Source organism: Photinus pyralis, unplaced genomic scaffold (genome assembly GCF_008802855.1).
Source record: "Photinus pyralis isolate 1611_PpyrPB1 unplaced genomic scaffold, Ppyr1.3 Ppyr1.4_LG1, whole genome shotgun sequence".
Lineage (NCBI taxonomy): Eukaryota > Metazoa > Arthropoda > Insecta > Coleoptera > Lampyridae > Photinus > Photinus pyralis.
The window spans coordinates 20,255,433-20,279,982 of record NW_022170249.1 but is presented as its reverse complement, the minus strand read 5'-3'; the positions used below and the strand labels follow the sequence as shown (position 1 = coordinate 20,279,982).

The window sequence follows — 24,550 nt, the reverse complement described above, 5'->3', positions numbered from 1 at the left end:
GACCCTTTGCTTCAAGGGCTTCGCCGATATTCAAATTTTTGTGTCAAAAATTGAATTTGCAGGGCTAACTTTAAAAATTTATTATTCGAAAACTGTGAGAGATATTGCAGAACAGTTTTCAATGCTTTATTAAGGAAAGATCAAATTTTCTTATGGTATGCGTAACCGTCTAAAAAAGTGAGACTACGTCACTTTTTCAAAGCTCTCAACTTTTAAACTTTTAAACATCCGTAACTCCATTTTTTCAAATGGCACCCCGCATTTTGTTCTTCACCCTTGTTTTCCTTTTTCCCAGACCTTTAATTTGATGCAAAATTTCAAAAGCTGCTTCAAACGGTTTCCGAGATATTCCATGTTTTAGTTACTTCTTGTGGAAAGTTGATAAAAAAATTAAATCACTTGATCTTATTCTTTTGTTTTTATTATGATAATGTTTAAACGTCAAATTTTCGCTGCTTTTCCTGTCAGCTATTCGATTACATTCACCGTGTATTAATATTAAATTCAAAAAATCTTCATTAGTGTAACCCAAACGAGCCATTATTGACGAGAAGTATAAGTTCAAGCAGCGAAAATTTGACGTTTAAACATTATCATAATAAAAACAAAAGAATAACATCAAGCGACTTAATTTCTTTATCAACTTTCCACAAGAAGTAACTAAAACATGGAATATCTCGGAAACCGTTTGGAGCAGCTTTTGACATTTTGCATCAAATTAAAGGTCTGGGAAAAAGGAAAACAAGGGTGAAGAACAAAATGGGGGGGTGCCATTTGAAAAAAATGGAGTTACGGATATTTAAAAGTTTAAAAGTTGAGAGCATTGAAAAAGTGACGTAGTCTCACTTTTTTAGACTCTTACACATACCCTAAGAAAATTCAATCTTTCCTTGAAAACTATTTTGCAATATCTCTCACCGTTTTCGAATAATAAATTTTTAAAGTTATCCCTGCAAATTCAATTTTTGACACAAAAACTTGAATATCGGCGAAGCCCTTGGAGCAAAGGGTCAACTATGGGGTATCGTTGTACTCCAAATTCGACGTAGAATCCGAAAATGTAGAAAAAATAGGGGGTCCCTATTTAAAATAACAAAGTTGATGGCTACTTCCGGTATTTCCGGAAGTGGCGCCATCTTGAAAATATTTTAGTTCAATTCATCATGTGCCAAAACCCTTAAAGGGCTTATCAGTTCAGCTTAATTTTCAAAGGTTTTCCATATCTTTCTAACTGACGCTCGTCAAGAATGACCCTGTATACAAAATGGTAGCCGAAGTGCACGCGGCGAGCGCTGTCGTTGTAATGAGCGCGAATGCGGGTGTTCTGGCTAGTGGAAGGTGGTGCGAAGCCGAACTATTAGTAAGGCGAACTGGTTCCGCAGGCTAAAGAACATGTGTAGGTAGTATGATATTTGCGCAGGCGGAGAGCTTTTTGATTCCTGAAGCGCCGTCGAAGCAAAGAGTAACTATAATAAGAGATCCAACGGTATAGAGAATAGTGTTGCATATGTATTGTGTGTTGCCTAACAAATTTTAGTGCTTTTTCTCAATTTTATTGGCGTACGCTACGCCTAAGGGGCTATTTCAAGGCAACTACTTGTTTAGAAGTTTATAATAGCTATTTGTGTATTAAGAGCGCAAAATGATATATTGTCGATTGAAAGAGACAGTTGACGCGCGACGAAGGAGCGCGGCAATCTCTTGAAATCGACAATCAATTTGCGCTCGAATTACACACAAGGTTTTTTCTACAATCGAGCAGTTCACATATTTCCAAAAATTTAAATTTTTCACTCAAATCATTTTAATCTTATGCCCAAATGAGAGATGTCATTTACTCGTTGTCATTGGATACTCTGAGCAATGCATATTTGATTTATAGTTAATAATTGGGAGAGCGAGCGTTTTTTCTATTTTGTCGCTTATAAGCGACAAAGTGACATTCCTCGAAAAAGATGACGTTTGCGTTGTCAAATACGAGCGCAAATGTCTACTTTGGATATCGATTGTAGAAAAATATCATTGCAAAAATCCCAGCGTTGCCAAATTTTTAGTGTTTGCTTGCACTTATTTAGGTATCTATTATTCCTTGAAATGTATGATGTTTAAAGGTATGTAATTCCATTCTACGGTTATGGCACAATTTATTAAGGTCCGAACGCTTGTTGGTTTGATTCATAGGTGCGAAGATATATTCTTCGTGTAACAATAAGCCGTTTTTTGAGCGGTAAATAATAGATTTTTTACTGTGTATTCCCAGTAAGCGCGAGTAATAAGCTCGCGTTGATTACGTCTCTGCCCTTGCCCCTTTGTACACACTGTCCGTCGTCCTACCGTCGACGGACGTGTGGAAAAGTCGACCGAACTAGATCGTTTAGTTAGAGGAAGTAGTCTAACGAACGATATTTACTTCCGACTTGCGAGGAAATAAACGAAAATTTTTTGAAAAAAAAAATAGGCAAATAGACGTTTTATAGTATTTATTGTACAAATAATAAGAGAATGAAAGATTCCCGGAAAAAATGTTTCACTTTTTAATTTTTGCCGGCCAAACAATATAATAAAACAAAATAAACTGCCTCCATTGGATTATAGTTGTGATCGAATGGTTCAAATCAGTTAAAAATGAGATCTGTGGACCAACGCAACCCCACCTCTTTAAAAATGGTTTCTTTGCGATAACTGAAAAACTACTTGGCCGATTTGGACCATATTTTTACCAGTCGATGTGACTAGAAACCCCTTTAATCTCATTACATTTCACTCCGATCGACCCACGCATTCCGGAGATATTTAAACGCTCCAGAAACCCTATATTTGGAGTGGAAGAAAATGTTGTTTTCAAAAATAAGAACATACACTGCATTATCAATCGTTTAGATGGATGAATCACTATAGCAGAATGCATGGTGGCTCAAGTTGAGCGGCAAATTTAAATACATATACTTGTGTTTTTTCCGCTAGCCAATGGTGACTGAAAAACATGTGTACGAAGCTTAGTTGCTAGGAGACCGATGCGCGCTAGTACTGCAGCTTAAAATGCGGGTCGAGAGTATTTTTTTAATTAAATTGTTTAAATGAGAATAACGTGTAAATATTTAATTAAATTTATTCGACGGGTGCAGATTTATTAATTTATTATTTAACTGCACTATATATTTTGACTGATTATTGGATTAGACTGATGCTTTTTTTCTGAGGACATAAGGATTATTGCATTGTAATGATTGATTGTTAATGATTAAACAACTCAGCGTATGTAGGCATCTATACAAAATTAAAGCAAACAAAATTTCCTGTAAAATAATCGCTATGCTCATCATAAAATCCAATTTTATGAAATATGTTGTCTACTTTAATTTGATTGTAGTAGACGATCTAAAAAGGATGGATAATAACAAATTTAATTTACATTTTTACAATTATATCTGTTATTGGTTATTAAATTAAATAGTAATTACTGTCTATTCAATAGACGCCAACTAAACAGGAAAATACCAATGTAATTAACAATAGGTACTGAATCGTTGCTGATTTCATTTATATTTAAGTAATGTTTTGAGTTTTCTAATTATATCATGTCCACATTTTATACAGCCAATAAGAAAGAAAATTAAATGTGACAACCGCGCAAATATTTTAAACCGAAATTCTATAAAGAATTCTGTAAATTTTCAATACGCGCCAATATTTAAAGAGGCGGTTAGTTCTGGCCACCTCTACGCGAGGGCCCGCTTTTGGAGTCCTAGCGGGCGAGTTCTTATAGCCAACACGCGTTTATACCATTGCGCTGTATCTCTTATTATGGATACTCTTTGGTCGAAGCAAGAATGTCTTTGCAGAGTTTTGACCTCTGCTTTTAAACGTTTGCGGCCAAGGATGCTACGCTCTCATCGGTTTTTTGACCAATGAGGGTTCAGCACAGGGCCGTAGCCAGAGGTACGCCAGGGCAGGCTGAGCCTCCCCTGAAAAATTTTAAGCCTGCCCTAGCCAGATTTCCGAATTTCCTATTGTAATTTACTAGTGTGCTAAAATATATAATTATTACTATTGACGATGTTGCGGTTATCAATTAAACGAACATATCTATGTATAACATGTTTTTTAAAACCCGCAACGCTGCACTGTCTATCGGTATAGAATGACGATATATCAACATCTCAAATGGCCGAGGGCGTCTCGTGAAGTCGGTGGTTTATCACAAATATTTGGTGAAGCTTTGATCTCTTAGCGCATTTTTCAACGAAGGCAAACATATCTCATATTGTAAACATTAGATTCTGCGCAGTCCCAACTTTATTATTTATGACAATATTTCTTCGAATTTGCTTCTAGTATAGAAAAACATCACATTTAGTAAAAATCGAAAACTAGAAATGTAATTCGCAAAGGGAAACACGTAGTAAAAAATCAAATGTGCGCATGCGCAAACTGCAAAATGACATCTTTTTTACTTGCGAAAATCTCTGAAAAATTTTAACCATATACGCTTCTATTACGAGGACGATTGAGAAAATTTAATCTGGTTAAGAATCGGTGATTAAAAACTTTTAAATTTAAAAAATGCGAAGTACTACTTTATTTTGATGTATTTTTCTCGAGCATGTTATTAAATATAAATATAAAAGGTAGAGGATTGCGATTGCTTACCGTGAAAAAACAAGTGTGTAAAAGTAAGTGACATTTGATATCTGCTATCGTCTGTGCTGTTTGATGAGCATTAAATTCGTTCCAGGGTACATTTAATGTAGTAATAGGTCACTCTGAGAAATTCAGGGTTTGATTTTAGATTATTATTCATTATTTAAAAAAAATTCCACGTGTGTTCACAAACCTAGTAAATTTAGAATTTTTTGTTAATTTAGGCCAGCCGAGTGGTTATTTGCAAAATAAAATAAGTGCTTATGAAAATAAAGCCAGTAGTGTTTTTTTGAAAACTAGAAATGCCATTACCTACATTTCAGATTTCAGTCTGGAGGCATATTCTCGATATCATTGGAACAAGTTTGTATACGTTTCTAACGCCATTTTGACGTAATCTTGAACCAGTGGCATAGCAAACACACGTTTATGTATGCTTGCTTCATTTGTCATAGTTCAGGAATAGGCCGCCTGTCCTGAATGTTTGTGAGCCTGTCCTGATTATACAGTCTGGCTACGGCCCTGGTTCAGCACGTTTTAGTTTTCCGCCGGATGTGCATGTGGCGCGTCGTCATATCGTGCGTGACGGAATTTTGTTTTGTTTTCCTAGGCGCGAAATTAACCACCTTTTCCAAGGAGCACGAGAAGGGTAGTCGACTTCGGGCGCCCAAAAGTTACTTTCCGTTGCGAATTTTGTCACGCGCCACGCGGTTTAGTTTCTTAAAGCTCGAATCTCGGTCTCTCTTTCTCGTGTCGCCTTCTAGGTCGAACTATGGGAAGTGCCCCAAAATTTAGTAGGTACTGTTTTCTGGAGGTTTTTTTAGCGAAATCCACCAAAATGGGGCCTTTATATGACAGTGATGGGGGAGTCAGAAGCGGGTACCGACAAAGGAAATGTGGTACCCCCGATAAGATCTGACTGATGTGGGAGTCGAAACTTCAAAGGCAATTTACTACAAAATGGTGCGGCGGAAGTAGGTGCTGACAAAGGGAATGTGATAACCTCCGACAAGATCTGACTAATGGTATAGTCTCGGGGCATTTTTCTGCATCAATGACTTTCGCAGTGGCTGGTGTTCGCCCCCTATAGTTGTAAGCCTTATAAGTTTGTGCTGTTCGCGTACTCTGCTTTCGTTGTTCCTCCCGTTTACTGTTGATTATATGTCAGTATCTTCATCGTCTGACTCTCCAGCAGTGGAACTATCTGAATTCAAATTGATTATCATCGCCATCATATTCTCTGCTATTCCATCCAGATCACACATCTTTTTTTCTTCCTCTATCGTGTGTTTCTCGCAATTTTGCCATTGTTCTTTGGTTATATTATCGATACCTTCTGCTAACAGTTTCTTCGCATCACCAATTTTGTATGTAGTGTTGTTGGCAGCTACATAATGTTTAACTTGCGCCCAAATTAACTCTATGGGGTTTAAATTGCAATGATATGGAGGTAATCGTGAAAAAGTTCGTCCACTGTTTTTTACCATTTCATCTATTACGTAGGGTGCTGAATGGGACAGAGAATATGACTTAAGCAACTCCAACAGTTGGATCATCAATAACTGATCCTCTACAATTATACGTTTCCTGTGCAACCAAGTAATAATGTCCTGTTTCTTTCCCAGCTAGCAATTTAGGTGTTGGCAACCTGAGGCAAAAGAAATCCGACCAAAGTAGGTGGAAATTATGTAATGTTTATGTTGAATAGGTAAAAGTAAATATGTTACCTATTAGGCACTGGTGACATATTGGTGAAATAAACACTTATTAGGATGCAACAAACTATGGTAGTGGTAAATGGTCATCTAATAGGTGAGGTACGTTAAAAATACCAATTAAGGAGTGGCATATACCTAACTTTGTATCACCTAATAGGAGCAGTAGGTAGAAGGACCTTATTTGTGCCAATTTGTAACCTAACTAAAGGGACGCTTGTTACCTAATTGGTAATATTTTCGTTCCATGACTTATTAGGTAACTTTGTTCATGTTATAAATGTAACCTAATAGGAGATATAGACCAAAGTCGAGAAAATGACTAAATAGGAATAGAAGAAAATTTCATAGACACCTAATAAGAGAATACGGTTACTTACATTTCGACTAATAGGTTGAAATAACTTGAATATTTCATCATTAAGTTTTTTCGACCTATTGGTCGAAACGACAGATCACCTATTTAGTACCATTTCACCAAAATAAATATATTTCACTCGAGTAAAATAATGACGCGAAAGTGCCGGTCTGTTTCACCTATAATCTGCTCACCCAACAGATGCAGTTAAGCCACTCCCAATAAATTTTGGCCAATGTAATAACAGACCCGTTTCACAGTCACAAAATTATAAAAACCGGGAAATTTAAAATTGCATATCACATTGTACGACGAAGTTATAAAGAGTTATGTTTTGAATATTGACCTTTCAACACACAGCAGTACATAGTTTCAAATTGTTTATTAAGTTCAAAAAGATTATTTTGTTCGTATAAATGATATTAACGGAAAATTGAGGCAAGGTAAATACAAAATGCAATGATAGGTTTGACGTTAAGACCTAAGGATGTCAATTCAGATACGGCAGTTATAATTGGAAGCAAATTAGTTGCGGTTGCGTGTGTTACAGATTTTGAAAATTCGGGCAATTAAAAATGTTCATTTAAATTTGCCGGGAATTTTTTGGGAGGAGCTTTACTGCATCTGGTGGATGAACAGATAATAGTAGGTATCAATGTCAACCTAACAATAGGTAATAGGTTGTGAATCCCTGGTAGTAGGTTGCCATCATAAGTTGTGTTGCAAACAGGTGATCTACCAAAAGAAGTTACATGCGGTCCTAATAGGTGTCGATTTAGTGAACGTAGGTGGAGTTTGGTGTTAAGACTTACACTTAATAGGTTGGTTTAGTTAGTTAAGGTCGAATTCCCAACATACTTAGTTGCGAATACACGTATTAGGTATACTTAAACAGACCACCAATAAGTATATAATACGGTATTTACATGAATTTTTTACAATTAGGTGTATAAAAATTGGTAATATTGTACACCAATTAGGTAATAGGTATCAAAAGTAGCTTGTTCTTCACCAACCTGAAATATGAAGTCGAAAATATAGGTGCAAATTAGGGTACTCTACTTATTAGATTAATATAACGAGAAGGCAGACATATTTATTGGCTATCGTAGACGGCCGAAATATCATCATACATGTTTTTTAGCATGAATGAATAAATATGTATTATACAATTAAAATATAATTATATTTAGGTATTATTAATGACTGTATGTTTGAATAAAATACTTAAACTGCCAAAAATGTACAACCATAAAAATGAAAAACGAATAATTATTTTTTATTATTTTCATAATAGTTATTTCAGAGGGGCTTTGTGTTTTTTGAAGGCAAAAGATATATGTTTGTCATAATGCATTCGCACGAAATATTTCCACATAGAAATCATGAAATTAAACATATTCAATATTTTACATATAATAGGTAATATGTCTGACATGACGCCAGCCATAAAGTTCATAACAGTATTCTTATTCGGGTCAGGTGAGTGTTACTTTCAGCCCATTTTTGTTGCCACATTAACCGGTTTTTCTTTTTCAGGTATTCTCCTAAGTCCAACGGATGTATAAGGTTAACATCAATGTGATTACTTAACGCAGCCTGGCATGCAGCATGGTCTGCTTGATCGTTTCCAGGTATACCAATATGACTTGGTACCCATATAATAATAATTATAGCCTTTTTTCCATTTAAGAACTTGAGAATGGACTGGCATCTTTTCGTCATCGCATCAACAGGATATATTTCAGAGATCCCATTCACTGCTTCCATACAATCTGTGACGATGATAAAATTTTTTCTATCGCCGATGGAGCAATATAACAACGCCTGCCACAGCGCATATTGTTCGGCAAAGCGAATTGAGGACCACGAACATAAACTCCATTCATAGGACTCTTCTCCAATCACCATCGCACTTCCAACACCTCTCTCCGTTCTAGACCCGTCAGTATAGATGATTTCATACGAAGGATATTCATTACATATATCTTGGAATTTCTGTATGTAAGTGTTACTGTTTGTAGTTGACTTTTTGTATTTCGCAAGTTCCGTTCTTATTTCGACTGCAGGAGTCATCCACGGTGCAAACTCTTGTGTAGTGTTTTCCAGAATTTCCGGAAGAGCGATACCTTGCAATTGAATATCCTCATAAAACCTCACACTTGCTGGTCTAGTAATAGTAGGTCGCATTCTATAAGCATTTTTATCCACACTGAAAATTATGCTAAATAAAACCAGATGTACGGAAACTCTATGTGTTAGACCAGGCCACTAGGGAAGAAAATGTAAAAATGCACCGACTGCGAATAGGGCATGCGCAGATAACGCACCAACACATTCTTAAGGGTGAGATTGCCCGACAGTGCGAACGATGTGGGACTGCTGTAACCATTCGGCACATAATTCAGGAATGCCCATGTATAACAACGAAAGGGCGCTGCATAGTTTAAATCGAGAATATGTCGAAAACTTCTGTGCAACGATAAATGCAAAAAGTACCCTAAGTTTTCTAAGAGAAATAGGTATATACAGACAGATCTAAAGTGTAGTGAGAGATTTGGGGGCGCCCTAATTGGGGTAATATGACCATAGCAGTTAATGCCCTCAAAAAAAAAAAAAAAAAAAAAAAAAAAAAACAGTATTCTTATTAACTGTAGGTACTATTCTTTAAAAAGAGAGGATAGTAATGAAGTATGGTTATAAGTTTAAAACGACATGTAGAAAATAAGTAATCCGCCACGTCGATTCGACGTAGAAAATTACCTAATACCTATTAGTTAAATCACACCTATTTAACTTATTTCTCACATCGAATCGACGTGTCAAAAAACACCACTTAAGTCGATTCGACGTCGAATTTATGTTATACTGCACTTATTGAAATTGGTGTCGTTACTTATTTGACGTCGAATGACACCTCAATTGCTAGCTGGGTTGAACTATTATTTGGAATTTTTTCAGATTTTGCGCTGTGATATGGAGCGCAATCCATAACAATAACGCTGTTTTCTTCCAAAAGATCAAGTACACTATCCAACCACTTTTTAAAAACATTGCCGTTCATATCCTCGTGGTAATCGCCTGAAAAGTAACAGTAACAGTATAACACTGAGAAAAAAATTCATTAACCTTTAATAAAAATACATTATCCCCAAATAAAAAGTTGCATAAAATAGGGGACAGGGAAACTGTTGACTTATTATTAGTGTATAAGTTTTTCTGAAATTAGTTACTAGTAATAAATAAGCAGTTAATTAATCTCTGATGACAAAGAATATTTATCTTTAAAAATATGAATTGTTGTAACAGTGATATATATATATAATAGTGTCTAGTATCCTGTTCTGCTACACTTAAGACGGGTTTATTTATAGTAACCAAAATGTCGTATGATCCTTATGAAGTTCGTTATTACTTATAAGAATATAATTCAATAATGGCAACCATCTGACTAGTTTATGGCAGGGGCGAGTTTGGTAGTAACTAATACATTGTTTACTTGTAGTAATGAAATAGTTGCATTATCTTTATTGAAATAAATACTACCTGTAAAAAGCGAATAGACTATTGATTAAATACCAAAATCATTGTGGCAATTGTCTCACTTTAATAGTAGCTAATAACCTGTTTACTCATGGTAAGTACATTTGTTGTAGTATTGAAATACTATTTAATTGAGCGTAATAAACAGGCACTGTATGGCAGAAACACTGTTCAATTAGAGCTATTTAACTATTTACCTATATCAAGTATACTCGGCAATCACTAAAGGATTACATTTGAAATATAAATAAATTTTGACATACCTGTATTTGTTTATATATAACAAATAAATCATTCTTGTTACAATAGTCTTTTTATTGACTTATAAAGCATATACAAGTACAAGCAAAAGAAAAGATACATTTTTGATACACTGATATAAAATAAACTTCACATTATATATATTAAAATATAACAAAATAACCAACTTAATAAAGTTTCTACAATATACCTAAGTACACATTGTATTATATGAAAACAATAACTATTATTAAAAAAATCTATAATAATGGTGTAATTACATCTTTAGATTAAGAGGATACTTATTTATTATAAATATTATAACATAAACAACAGCTTTATTACTAAATAACTAATATTTTCCAATGGTTAACCTACACGTTCTGATCGCAATCGACTAATTTGTGGTATCTGTATTTAAATAATGTAATATATTGCTCGTCTTTAATTTTAGTATAATGAATATTTTTGTTAATAAAAATATCGGAAAAGTTGGCACACAGATTTTGATTTAAAATCTCTATACTATATGAAAAATATTGATTATTAAAATTCAAAACTTTAATCTCTTCAAAAATACACAACATATCTTTATTTTTGTTTACCACAATGTACACAATTCTGCCAAATCGTAATCTCTTATCTTTAATTTGTATTATTTCCCCTTGCCTGTATACTACACCAGAAATTGTTAAAGCCTTAAGAAAATACACTTCATTTTTGAATTCGTTACAATCTTGCCCGGAATTATTACAAATAGTGTCAAAATCAGAAATTATACGATAAACACTTTCCATCTATTCCTTTAATTCGATTTGAGGATAGTTCATAAATCCTTTTTCTTCCATAAATGTTGCACACAATTTGAGTTGATGTTTTATTGCAACAGTGTACGTAATATTTACACGAGAAGCTACTCCAACAGCAGTTTTTTTAAATTCGCGATGTTTAGACTCAAATCTTAGGGTAGATAATTTTGACAGTGGCCCTACAGTTTTTAGCACTCTTGGGTAGTGTACCAAGAAGTGATGTTTTGGTTTAAGGGGTAAATTAAACAACTCCATATATAATTGATGGTGGTTTGAAATTAATTCTTGAAGATAGTTGCACGTAATTTGTAAAGAAGAATATAAAAATTCCTGAGAAAGTACAATATCTAAAATTTTTTTATTTATATTTATATTTTTATTTATATTTTGATTTCCATAATTAAAGTACTTTATACGCTTGTTTAGAATGCCTAATGTAAATATTTTATCAACAATAATAAAACGATGCAACAGTTCACAAATATCAAATGACCCGACTCCTTCGAATATGTCATGCGCAATATCTACTGACAAATTGTCTGTTGCATGAAATGTGACTACATTATTCCAAACACACCTTTGCTTTATTCCGGTTAAGGTAGTATTTCCAGTTTCAAGGTCATTTTCATAGTTTAATTTAGATCTTAACATATTAGCATCTTCTGTCAGTTGAGATTCCAAAACAGTTTTATTACATTTACAAAATCGACAATAAAAACTTGCTCGAAAAGATTCTGTATATCCCAATATTGTGTTTAGACCTAAATTATCTCCCAATATTAACGCAACACAAAAATATATGTTTGTCTGTGTGTTAAAATTTTTAACACGAATTCCATCCGACAATAACTTATTGCATTCTTCCACCAATTTAGAAAATATAACTTTATGTCCAAATTCCTTTAAATCAGAGCTATGAAATAATGAAAACAGAAAAATATTCGCTAACTGAGATTGATATTTTTGAGGTAATACTGGAACTGAACAATATATAGAAGAGATTTTATGTATGCCTGCATGTGACCCAAGAGGATTTCCACTTTCATAATCGTCGAAATATATATACAAGGGCAAAATGATATCATTATCTTGTAAATGTATATGATTAATTTTGTTTTTCCAAAATTCTGATTGGTATATGTTTTGATAAAATCTACTGCTTTTCAAAATGTTTAAATGTTCTAAAGTTTCTTTTAAAACGTTTGGTAACTCAAAAAAAAGTTTTAGGATTTTTGATAGTTCAATAAATTGGCTTACATTACTTTGTGCATATACAGCATTGTTTCTTGTGGTTTCTCGTTGGCCAATAATACACTGAATAGGAGGAATGTAGAAATGAGAATCTTTGAAGTGTTTCAGACGTAAATAATCTGAATCTAAACCAGAAAATAAGCTCTTTAATTGCTCAAAATATAAAGCAATTCTTTCACTGTCTTCTAGCCTTATTTGAGTACTATTTTTTAGAATCTGTAAAATATCAATTTTCAAAACTTCTAAAGGTTCGCCAAATAAATTTTTAATGTAATTTATTATTACTTGTACGTCTTTTCGGGTAAGATTATTCATTGCATACATATTAGCGATAAAACTAACAACACGGTTTTCGATTAACGATTTGTAAAAGTTGTTATCAATAATTGAACGTGGGATTTCACTTTCATTCGACACCACTGTTTTAGTGTCTTCATCAATACAAACTGTACTATGTGTAGAGTTATTGTCAGGCAAGTTTGTACTATTTGTAGTAACATCCAGCAGTGATTTACGAGTGAGGTGAGAGTTAATATTTTCATGAGTTTTAATGTGTTTCCTAAAGGAATTTAAAGAACTAAAATTTCTGAAGCAATTAGGTTCAACGCAGTTGTATGTATCATTCGGTTTAAGATTATGTATTATTTTAAGATGAGTAACTAATGACTTAACATTTCCGTAATTTTCCAAGCACAAACCACAAATGACCATTGTGATAATCAAAACATAAGTTATTCAGTAGCGTTAAACCAATGGTTAAACCATTGATTATAGTTAAACTAATAAACTTACGAAAGTAGGTATAGGTAGTTACAATTTAAGGTGATAATTAATATCAGCTATTGCTGAAGCAGCACTACTTGTTTTACCCGTGACAGGCATCCCATAAACCACTTCTTCGATAAATTGCCAAATAGATTTGCTTTCTGCAGGATAATTTAGGTTAAGTGCATGAAACAGTTTGTATAATAATTCTAGGCATCTAATGCTAGACTCTAACTTATACTTAATATTTTGGTTATACACGTAATAACTTTCTTGTCCCACATCCCCCACTGCCACACCAAAAGGCTGTAAAGGAAGTTGATATTTTTCTAACTTATGCTGTCTCGCGTCTACTATTTTTTCTAATTCCAATAAATTCTAGAATGTAACAAAATATTCCGTGTTATTAAAAGTTGTCGATGTTAACAATAAATGAATAATAAAGCGTAATAATATGTAAGAGTACTGATGTTACTACACCAAATGAAGTAAGTACAGTATTCATTTTAACGGTAGCAATCTGAATATAAATGGAAATATGGTCATAAATAACTCAATCTTAGAATGTTATAAAACGTCCACGTTTTTAGAGCAACAAATTGCCTGATTTTGATTTGGAATTTGAACACCTTGCATGAAGTCGTAAATATCTGTCTACTTACTTTAGTACAGAAGAAAAAACTATGCTGAACTTCAAGTCGGCTTGGACGCCAGTTCCCAATTTTATTTTTACTACTATTTTTTACAGTAGTTGGGGAAAATAAATATGGCAAGCATAGAAGTGCACTTGTTGACAAATCTAAAAAAAAACTTATTAGGTACATAACCATCCATAGATATCTAATTATGATTACCTTCGTTTCTTTCTTCAATAATAATTTTTCGTTCTTTAGCTTCGGATAATATTGCTTTTGAAACACTTGGCCAATTTTCGTAAATGATGTTCGCTTTATTTGGATGTAAAGTATTAAAGTCAATCTCCAACTACGAAAAAAAAACAAACAAAATCACTAACATACCCTAACTGCATTTATAAACAAAATGAAAATACAATGTGTCCAAGACAAGAAGTTGCGCTTTTTCGAATCATAAAATTTTTTTACTGTGTATTCAGATTTAAAAAGAAACTAGATTTACAAGAAGAGGATATGTGAGTGCGCCACTATGTTTAGAAGTAAATAAAATATATCAAAATTGCGAAATATTGTTATAACATATGTATTAAATACTCTTATAAAAAGACGCAACTGATTTCTAGCATATGTCAAGCTTTTTTAATGCATAGAACCTTTAGGCTGGACACAATATAGCAATACCAGTCTATTAAAACATTTTTTTGGTTTCTACTTACCAGCTCAATTCCGAATTGGAGTTTTAAAGAAGGAAATGCTTCAAAATATGTTTCTATGGGTTCACTTTTGTATCGTTTTTGCCTAATACGGAATGTTGATTCCCAACACTGAGCAACTCTTTGCTGGGGTTCCACTGCAACTTTTAAGAATGCTAAATCATGTTCATATTTGTCGTTTTCTTCTTCTAGTACAAGGTTCTCCTTATTTTCATCTGTCACTTTATATTTGTCCGCCAACCTTAACGCTGCACGGACGTTTACATATCTGGACCACAGCTTTCCGCGGGCAGGTTGCCTTCTTAAAGATCCTTTTGGCGGGGAGTAGGGAATGTAATACGTTTCAATTTTTTCGGTTGGAAACAAGTTAATAATTTCTTTGGCAGCCTCCAAAAACGTGCCCGCCCTTATTCTGAAATTTGAATACATTTTAGTAGTTATATTACATTAGTACCTAGTCGCATACTCAGCATAGTTGTGTGTGGATATGATTTGATTGACAACTATTTTTGCCAATTTTTGTCGATCATCGTTATTGAGTTTATGTTTGTGTGCCATGATAATTTTTCCGTCCACATGCATTTTCAATAAATTTTCCAAAGTCTACAACATTCTCTTACACATTTTTGCACAGTATAGGTATACTTAAATATTTACCGAAGGAAATAAGAAAGAATCTTCGCTTCTTGTTTTTTTAGAAGTGCTTGGTTGGAACATATCGTAACTATCAGTAATATCGTGATGGTAACTTGTAGTAGATGTATTAATGAGACTTCCTTGTAGGTCATTAGCCGGGATTACTATCATGTTAGCTATGGAAGATATGTCACTAATGCTAGTGGTATCACTGTTGGTCACATTCTTAAACATTCATGATGAAAAACCAAAAGTTTAAATAATATTTTAATACCAAAATAGGCGTAGAGTAAGTTTCAATATGAGGCCCCTGCAAACTTTCGCTTAAAAAAATGGCAAATTGCTTTTTAAAAACTAGCCTTGGACCAGATTTTTTAAATAGGTTATCAATAGTATCCCCGTCTAGAAGACAAAAACTTTCATCGTTGATACCTTCTTCTGAAACAACATTAATAATTAATGATGAGAGGTCTTGATTTGTAAATTTAAAAAACAGTAGAGTTTTACTTTTAATTTTTTTACTGCATCCCCACAAAAGTTTTAATTATTAATAATTAATATTAATATTTGTTTATTTTCCGAATTAATTACATATGTATAAATATCAAATGCCAGTTTGGATTATTTAATGTTAAAAAAGCATACAATTTGTTAATATTTAATTTTGAGGTGATTTTGGTAACGCTTGGCATATACGTCAATATTAATAATTTTGTTATGACAAAACTGTACCAACGTGCGTAATTGTATTAATTTTTTTTGTTTGGGCACATACAATCTCCCGTATGAAAAATAAATCTCACTTCGTGCAAAGATTATTTCTGTAGTCGTTCACTGTCTCTATTTTTAAATCTGTTCTAAACTCACAGCACAATGTACATTTTATTATTAAAATGACTGACTCATATGTAAATGTAAAATGTATAATGTTACTTGGATACTTGGAAAATAAAAAGTTCCTTTATATCTCAAAATAGGCATAACAACACGCAATGATGTTTGCAATTGGAATACGTAAATTTAATATAATTATATGTAAGAATACTTACCCTTAAAGATGTCTACGAACTCCTCCAGCCCCCACGTTTGTAACTTTTTGACGTACTCAAAACTCATAGCAGGATATTTATAACAGTAAAACAGTTTGTATACAATGACAATGGTCAAGTCAACGTACGATACTTGACTTTCAAAACACAACTTTTGGCTTTTGGAACGCCGCCGTTCTTAAACGCAAGATGCCAAGCACAAACGAAATGATAAATGACGTGTTCGTGGTACATGGACGCCGTAAGTGAATTTTGCAAAGTTGCACATTGCAGTTATTAACTGTTATACAGCGTTTATGTTATGCATCGTTATTAAACAGTTTATTAATGTCAAATGTTTCCATGCAGTAGCAATAAATGCAATTGAATTTATATAACAGATTACTGGCAGTAACTAAATTTTGAAAATAGTTCGTTCATCATAGTTCAACAGTTCACTAATACTAAATACCCTAATTTAAATAACTATAAGTTATTTGTGTCAGTATCACAGAGTTGCTACAGTAACAATATTTTTTTTAATTACAAATAACCAAGTTCAAGTAATTCAGTTTACTTAATATTAACAGTCAAGTACCTTATGACAATCAATCATTATACTCTTGGTAATTATACAATATTCAAGTAAACTGTTTATTTAGACTCTTTTTCTCAGTGTACTATTAAAATACTGACAAATATATTGCAATATTAAGTTTTTACCTGTCTTTTTCGATTCAAAGTTTAGAAATGCACCTTCTACAAAGCCAGTGTTACTGCCCATATGGACTACAATTAACCTTTTCCCTTCCCAGATGGGTCCTTGACACCAGTTGAAAGGCCTTCCAAAAATGCTTGTCTTGCAGTTTTAATAGTGGAATCTTTCCAGATTTCATTTTTGATATGTCCAGCATTAACCCAAGTCTCATCCATGTAATAAATTTTCCTATCTTCTTCTCGAAATTTTTTAATAGAAGTTAAATATTTACGTCTCCACAAAATAATTTCCAGCTTTTCAATTAAGAATGTTTTTCTGGATCTCTTTTCATATTTAAATCCTATTTTTCGCAAAATTTTCTATAATGTTCTTCTTTTAAAGTTTGGCAGAGAATCATCATCATTGACAACATTTAAAACTTTTTGCAATGTTGGAAGTTCATTTTTAAAAAAGAATCTATGGACATGTCTTCGTATATACTTTGTTTCACTGGTGCTGAACCTGACGTCATAAATGTGATTCTCTCTTCATTACATTTAAATCGATTGAGACAAAAAAATTACGTCATTAACGTAAGTCGTGACAAATAAACCAATTGATCTGTCATAATATCAATCCGTCAAACGATTTTCGTTATAGACAGATTTCCAGTGTTAAATGCCTTTTGATTAGGTAGTTTGTGTTAAAAGTGAAGTAAATATCATCAAAGTTAAAAACGCTTAGGCAAGTCGACAGTGCAGCAACGCCGTTAATAGACAAGTATTTTAAAAATTTTACCACATAATGGTTCGATTCGCTCATATCATGAATTTAGGTCATTCCCGTTACCATTAGGTAAATATGACGAACCGATACACAGAATGAAGATGTTCGCCAGAACACTTAGGTATTGAATTGATTTTATAGGTGAGAATGTTACACTCCGTTCCTTACACAGTAATCTTCAACGACTTGATGGCGTAGAAATATCTGGTACCTCTTTGTCCCGCAGTTTGAAGAAACTGAAATTCACGTGGCGGAGATGCACCGTCTCCAATAGATTATTTTTAATGGAACAGCCCTATGCAGTTCAAAGAAGACTACAATTTTTGAGAGACTTTAAACATACCGAAACTTCACTCTTTCCATTACGACCTGTGGTTTTAGACGAAACCTGGATATACAGTAAAGGGTCTTTTAGAAGAAGCTGTCAAGATGGTACTCTCAAAACAGTTAGAAAAAGAAGTAGTGAAGGGGTCCGGTATATACCTAATACTCCATGCAGGATCAGAAGATGGATTTGTGGTGTAGTGTCGCTTTTTGTCTTTTGTACATACGATTTGAATATGAACATTTGAGAGTTTTTTCTTCACTACCTGTTTTCTTTCACAATTGCGTTTTTTTTTAAATAAATCGGATCAGAAGATATTCAAGATCCTTATGCGAATATCTCGACTGTGTGGCAAAAGAACAGAAACTGTATGTATGCGTTGTTATTTCAATGAGCCAGTGGTATAATGACTACGCTTTATCTCAAATTTGTAAGATGTATAAATGCAAAAGGCTTACCGATAAACCATGGCCTATTCTACTTCTGCAAATGGCTAGTTAAGGGTCATTAAAATTCGCGCAACTTAACGCGTATTCTTCACATTGGTAGCATACTTAATTTCACATCAACATTATGTAAACAAAATATTAATTTACGAACTGCCTAAACAAACTTTAAGTTACAAATGTTCCTATGCGTTTTCTGTAACCATCATACACTTCATCTCAAAGAGTTTCGGATGCTCTGGCAGTATCCATTTGGATGTGCAAAGAATCGGTTACATGAGGTGATTACAAACGGTTGAAAAGGTTTAATTCATACCAACGGACTTCCTCTACATAAAATACATGACCATTTAGCCATTATAAAACCTAAGAACAGGAAAAAACCTATCAGAACCAGATGCCTTACAAGTGATTGTCAACTTGGGCGGTCTAATAATGATGAACGATAGTGACACCTTAATAAATAAGTTGAAACGTCAATGTGACAATATGTAAACCAACTACTAATTTACGACCAGCCTTAATTTTGCTATGACGTCAGATAGTGTGACGAAAGGTTCAGCACCCTTGAAACAAAGTATAGCTGCTCTTTCGAAGTCTTCGAGATGCTCATATTTTGTTGTGCAAAGTCGCTTTTTCCGAGGCGAGCGTGCAGTGCTACTGCTTTTGACTTCCTTAACAATATTCCACATCAGCATTTCGCCAATACCAACCTCCTTGGAAGTTTGCTTCACAGCTCATATTTTCAATACTTGCATTCTTTTTGAAAATGTTATATGCCATAAGTTTTTGAACACTTAGAATTGGTTTTGGAAAATCCGAGGTTTTCGTATTCATGCAGTTGCGTATTTTGGTTATAATTCAATAACCGCTGGTTTTAAGTAAACCATGCTTCCAGCGTTTCTTATAGCTCCTAAAAATTATTATATTGCACAAAATCCTAGTTTTTAGTATTTTAACTTCGCTAAACGCGAATGAAACGGATACGGCCCAAAACGTGTCAGCTCCGTTACGTGTATAACGTTCATTGCCACATATATTTTTTCTTTTGTTTACAGATAAAGGGAGTACAGTTAATTTAAGTCGGATAAAGAAAAGTAAGAATAGAAGGCGAAGAGAGAAGAGAAAAGAATAAGGATAAGAAAAGAAGGGGGAGGGGGATAGAAGGAATATGGATTATGGTGGAGCGTGAAATGCTGGGCGCTGTGACTGCAATTGTTGGCGGTTTTGGAGCTTCGGTCTCGTAGGCCTTCCTCCTGCGAATCCCTGCAGTAAGTGCACCTGAGTTTACGGGAGGTGGCTTCTGCGGTGTGCTTGGTTGGCTGTGGCTGTAAGTCTTCAAACTTCCGTGGTTTTGAAAGAAGCGTGCGGAATCTTCTTCCGTGTCCTTGGATGCAAAAGCAATGTATAATTGGATTTCCTCACTGAGCTCTTCTTCGATCAACGCTCGTTTTCTTGCGATGTAAAGCTCTGTAGCGCCGAAGGAGCTTCCCTGGTCCGAACTTTTTGCGTTGGAGGGTGGTGGCGTCGATCCATGTCCGTATGGTCCGAGGCCCCTTGCCACCATGCGGCAATGACCTTTTCGAGCAGCATTGCCATACCCACGAGGGCTTTGTCATCGAAGACGTGAGTATACATGCTTTGTCGATGGTGTGTGTGAAGGGTCTCGTGTCTCACTTCTCGTCGAATCGGGAACGTGGTTGAATGGATGAGTTCCTGCAGCGTCTCGGGCGAAAACGTCAGAGATCCGGTGTTCGGATCCATTTCTTTGGATTTTTTCCTCGTAACTGGCAGAGTTTTGATGGTTTTTCTGGGGCACTACTCATTTGGGCGCCACTTCGTAGCGGGGAGAAGTGGTGGAAGGTAATAATATAATGGCTCGTGAGATTCAATAGATAATTAGACGGAGAGCTGGCTACGGAAAAAAGAGGGAGTTATCGCTACATGGCTGATTTTTTGTGTAAAGTGTTCTGATACAAAATAAAGTAGAAAAAGTCATGTCTGCCAGCGAGATACCGTGGCTTAAGTTTAAGACGGGTGGTCAAATATGTTAAATTTTAATAAAACTCCCGATTTTCCGACTATATTTACCTCTTGCGCCTTTATTTGGAATCTGACGATAAAAATTGATGAAACTGTTTCTACAGCTTATTACAATTTGAGTTTGCCAAGGTACGCTACCTTCTCTTGATGTAAAATATTCCTTAAATTTATCTCTCACAAAAATGGCTCGGTCTATGGAATTTTATCGTAATGGTGGAACGAAAGTCAGACAAGATTCAGGCCCATTGGAATAGTTTTCCGATTCAAAATCTTTTTTGTCACACAACATAATGTGTAAACATACTACTCTCATTTTTTTAATATTTTACTCCACCAATTATGTAAATTCTTGGTCCTTGCTTATTCGGAAATACATGTGAAATCGGTCATCATTCTCTTCCATTTCAAGGAGCCGTATCAACGTATGGCACTCATGAAAGTGGCGTTCTGAATTTATAGGATGTACCCAATATTTTCTTTTCTTTTTTGTCGAAAGAACTACTTGTCGCCATGACTATTGCATAGTGACAGTATTTATAAGTTCAAGTGTTAGTGTGTGTTTACAATGAACGTATACGTAAATATTCCATAAACCGTAAGTGCTTGTTTACAAGGAACGTATACGTAAGAAATACATAAAACGTAAAAATTTCGCAATGTTGAACTGTATAGAAACATACGAAGGTGTTACAATGAACGTAATTTTTATGTACGTATACGTAAGCGATATGTAAGTCTTGCGCATAGTCGCAAAAGTTGAAAATTTTTTTAAAGTTACGTACGGTTTATTGTAAACAGCGAAGTAAATTTACGAAAACGATACGGATATGTACGAGTTACGGTTTATGAAATATTTACGTATACGTTCATTGTAAACAAACACTAACTCGTACATCTTCGTATCATTTCCGTAAATTTACTTAGCTGTTTACAATAAACCAAAGATCATACTACAAGTAGTATGATCTTTGACCGTACGTAACTTTGAAACATTTTCAACTTTTGCGACTATGCGCAAGACTTACATATCGCTTACGTATACGTACATAAAAATTACGTTCATTGTAAACACCTTCGTATGTTTCCATACAGTTCAAGTTTGCGAAATTTTTAAGTTTTTATGTATTTCTTACGTATACGTTCATTGTAAACAAGCACTTACGTAACGTAATAAAGCATGGTCATTGTTTATAGTGTAGAAACAATAGTCGCTTTCTATTTAAGTGCGTGAAGCTCTGGTGCAGTTCGTTCGGAGTAGCTCTAGTTGTAGTTGCCACCGTATTCAAATGGAACAGGGAAATAATTTGGTTTGTTTTCCTTTTTGAGGTTATGTGTATTTTGATTTTTTATATAAGATGAATTTGCAATCTGTGGATGAGTACAACTTAGAGTTAATAGACCCACAAACAAATAAACATTATAATGTTATTGTAAATCATGATGATTACGTAAGGGCACAAAATGGTAAGCTTTGCAGATTACATGACCTCTTGTTCTATTTTGCATTACAGATGAGAAGTTTCTTGGCAGCCTTTTATTTCATGCCAAAACAAATGCAAACTGTGAGTATGTAACTACACAAAGAACCGAAGAAAATCAATTCGATGAGGGAAATGTTTCAAAAGGAGGAAATGTGTGGTCATATCAAGCTACAGTAGATCTCATTCATGCAATGAATGTACATAAGGATGATCTCAATCATCCATTAAAGCGTAAACATGTGTATGAGCATATTTGTAACGATATGTTAAGTTCCGGCCATAATATTACAGAAGTAATGGCAAGAAACAAATGGAAAAGTCTGTGCCGTAGTTACTCAAAAGCTAAAGATAATCGCAATCGTACCGGACAGGCTCCAGCTCGCTTTTTATTTTTCGACTTGATGGATGATGTTTTAGGAGATAAACCCACAAACAATTGCCAACATTCAATTAATTCTAATAACGCTCCCCTTACGGACCTTACAAATAGTGAATCTACTGAACAGCCTATTGTAGCTGAAACTGATGAACACGTTGCCAGTGAAAGCGAGAAGAAAACAAAAGCATCGGCTAAAACATCTCTCGTAGAATATATTAAATTAAAAAGGGAAGAATGTAAGGCGAAGAAGCAACGACATGAAGAAAGATTAAAAATGCAACAAGAGATAATTGACTTCCACGAGAATGAACCGCCATTATTTGTGATCGGTTTTATTAATTTGTACATGTTTTTTTGGTTACATATTTTGTACCTTGTAAGAAATAAAAGTTTTATTTTATTGCATATCACATTGGGTTATTTGTATACATTTCACAAAAGATTTGTTGTTGCCGAGAAGTATTGGTCGGTTCTGCGATAGAATGATATGGAACTTCCTCAGGATCAGTATTATCCGCGAGATTCAACTCGATGTAGTCATCTTCGTCTATGCATATGTTATGTAAGATAGCTGCAGCCATAATTAACTTGGAACAGTTTTACATTGATGTTTTCCATTTTTTTAGGCGTCGAAATCTACATTTCAGAAGACCGAAACTATTTTCAACTATAACTCTGGTTGCTGAAATTTTCTTATTGAATTCTTTTTGTCGAACTGAAAGTTTCCCGTTATCCTTAAATGGTGTAACAAGCCAGTCTAAATTTGGATATGCAGAATCTCCCAATATTATATAGTTCTTCATAACATTAGCATTGTTCAGTATTGTTCTATAAATTCCAGACTTTCGGAGAAGTCTAGCATCGTGCATTGAGCCAGGCTCGCCACAAAATACATCTATAAATTTTTTTTTATTATTAACAACACCTTGCATTAATAAACTGTGGTATCCTTTACGATTAATGTAAGAGTCTTGATTTAGTCTAGGTTTATTTATTTCAATATGCGTTCCATCTATGCATCCTATAACTTTCTTTATACCTCCTATTTTTTCAAAGTTTGCGCTAATAGTTTCCATTTCTTCTAGGCTCGGCCATCGTATAACATCTGATTTTATTGACAATAGGAAATTAACTGTTCTAATGAGGCACCTATGAGCCGAACTGTATGTCACATCAAAACGACTAGAAACTTGTCTAAATGATTCTTGGTTGCTCAAATACCAGACACTAAGGAGAAAAGCTTTCTCCGCAGTAATTTTTTCCCTGCCAGTTGTATGTTGTGGTATAACGCTTGTTTCTTCGAACATATCTATGAAAGGAGAAAATCACACAAATGTTCTAATTTTATATACCTTACTACTTACTAATAATTTTATACGCAGTACTCCTCGACATGCGAAAATCTGCTTTAAACTCAACTTCTGTATATTCACGTACTATATTCTCCACATAGTTCTTAACACGCAGGCAAATCTTTCGCTTCTTGCAGTTATCCTGTTCAACAAATGAAAAATCGGAACTGCTACTACTGCTTGTATCAAAATCCATCAGCTTTTGAGCTGCATTATCAAATAACGTCTGTGTTCAAATTTATTTTAATATGTTAAGTATATACCAGCATATAAGAGAAACCTACCTTTAAAACAAATTCTTTTTGGAAGTTGTTCATTTTGGACAAGTAGGTATATAACCTCAAAAGTGTTTCGCGCCCCTAGAAAATAGGTGGTGCATGAGGGGACAAGGGAAATCCAATTTCGGGCGCGTCCGAGCTCGAAGCAATTTTTAAAAGGAACACGAGGCTTCGTGCGCGGTACAGCTTAGAGCTCCTCTTTCAGGTAAAAGGAAAGCAGTAAATGTGCACACAAAAGTCCGTCTCACACATCATGTCGGATAGCGTGGTGTGGAGTCACACCAGAACAATGTGTTCCTGACTTAACAGTTCTCGTAGTTTATACAAAATGTATCCGATCATCAGGAGTACCTACATCATGTAGGAACAACGCAAGATTTAGTGTCTAGACATATTTTTACAGCCTGAAGCCTGCTCGTTTGGTAGTTG

General features: G+C 34.4%; 2 protein-coding genes and 2 long non-coding RNA genes across 4 annotated transcripts; 2 read left to right on the top strand and 2 right to left on the bottom strand.

Moving 5' to 3' along the window:
• Window positions 1–8,217: 8,217 nt before the first annotated feature.
• On the top strand, window positions 8,218–8,913 carry LOC116159731. The gene is made up of 3 exons (XR_004143038.1): window positions 8,218–8,348; window positions 8,408–8,718; window positions 8,784–8,913. It is a non-coding gene; the product is annotated as an uncharacterized LOC116159731 (long non-coding RNA).
• A 5,071-nt stretch (window positions 8,914–13,984) lies between these two features.
• Window positions 13,985–14,801, bottom strand: LOC116173116. Its single transcript, XR_004145876.1, has 3 exons — window positions 14,674–14,801; window positions 14,177–14,306; window positions 13,985–14,121 (listed from the first exon to the last, which is right to left on the bottom strand). It is a non-coding gene; the product is annotated as an uncharacterized LOC116173116 (long non-coding RNA).
• A 7,138-nt stretch (window positions 14,802–21,939) lies between these two features.
• Window positions 21,940–22,972, top strand: LOC116181896. The gene is made up of 2 exons (XM_031502372.1): window positions 21,940–22,095; window positions 22,143–22,972. Exons 1-2 carry the CDS (start codon window positions 21,987–21,989, stop codon window positions 22,970–22,972), a joined length of 939 nt encoding a protein of 312 aa, XP_031358232.1. The 5' UTR covers window positions 21,940–21,986.
• Window positions 22,869–24,316, bottom strand: LOC116159152 (protein ALP1-like). Its single transcript, XM_031472083.1, has 3 exons — window positions 24,128–24,316; window positions 23,856–24,069; window positions 22,869–23,800 (listed from the first exon to the last, which is right to left on the bottom strand). The coding sequence occupies exons 1-3, from the start codon at window positions 24,158–24,160 to the stop codon at window positions 23,091–23,093; spliced, it is 957 nt and encodes a 318-aa protein (XP_031327943.1). The 5' UTR covers window positions 24,161–24,316; the 3' UTR covers window positions 22,869–23,090.
• Between the last annotated feature and the right edge of the window lie 234 nt (window positions 24,317–24,550).

What these genes read in the sequence shown, in the direction of transcription:
- LOC116181896 (XM_031502372.1), top strand. Translation starts at nt 21,987, where the DNA reads ATGAATTTGCAATCTGTGGATGAGTACAACTTAGAGTTAATAGACCCA. An exon ending in TTACGTAAGGGCACAAAATG is followed by an intron (nt 22,096 to 22,142) that starts GTAAGCTTTGCA and finishes TTTGCATTACAG; the next exon opens with ATGAGAAGTTTCTTGGCAGC.
- LOC116159152 (XM_031472083.1), bottom strand. Translation starts at nt 24,160, where the DNA reads ATGAACAACTTCCAAAAAGAATTTGTTTTAAAG. An exon ending in AAAAAGAATTTGTTTTAAAG is followed by an intron (nt 24,070 to 24,127) that starts GTAGGTTTCTCT and finishes ATTTGAACACAG; the next exon opens with ACGTTATTTGATAATGCAGC. An exon ending in TACTGCGTATAAAATTATTA is followed by an intron (nt 23,801 to 23,855) that starts GTAAGTAGTAAG and finishes CTCCTTTCATAG; the next exon opens with ATATGTTCGAAGAAACAAGC.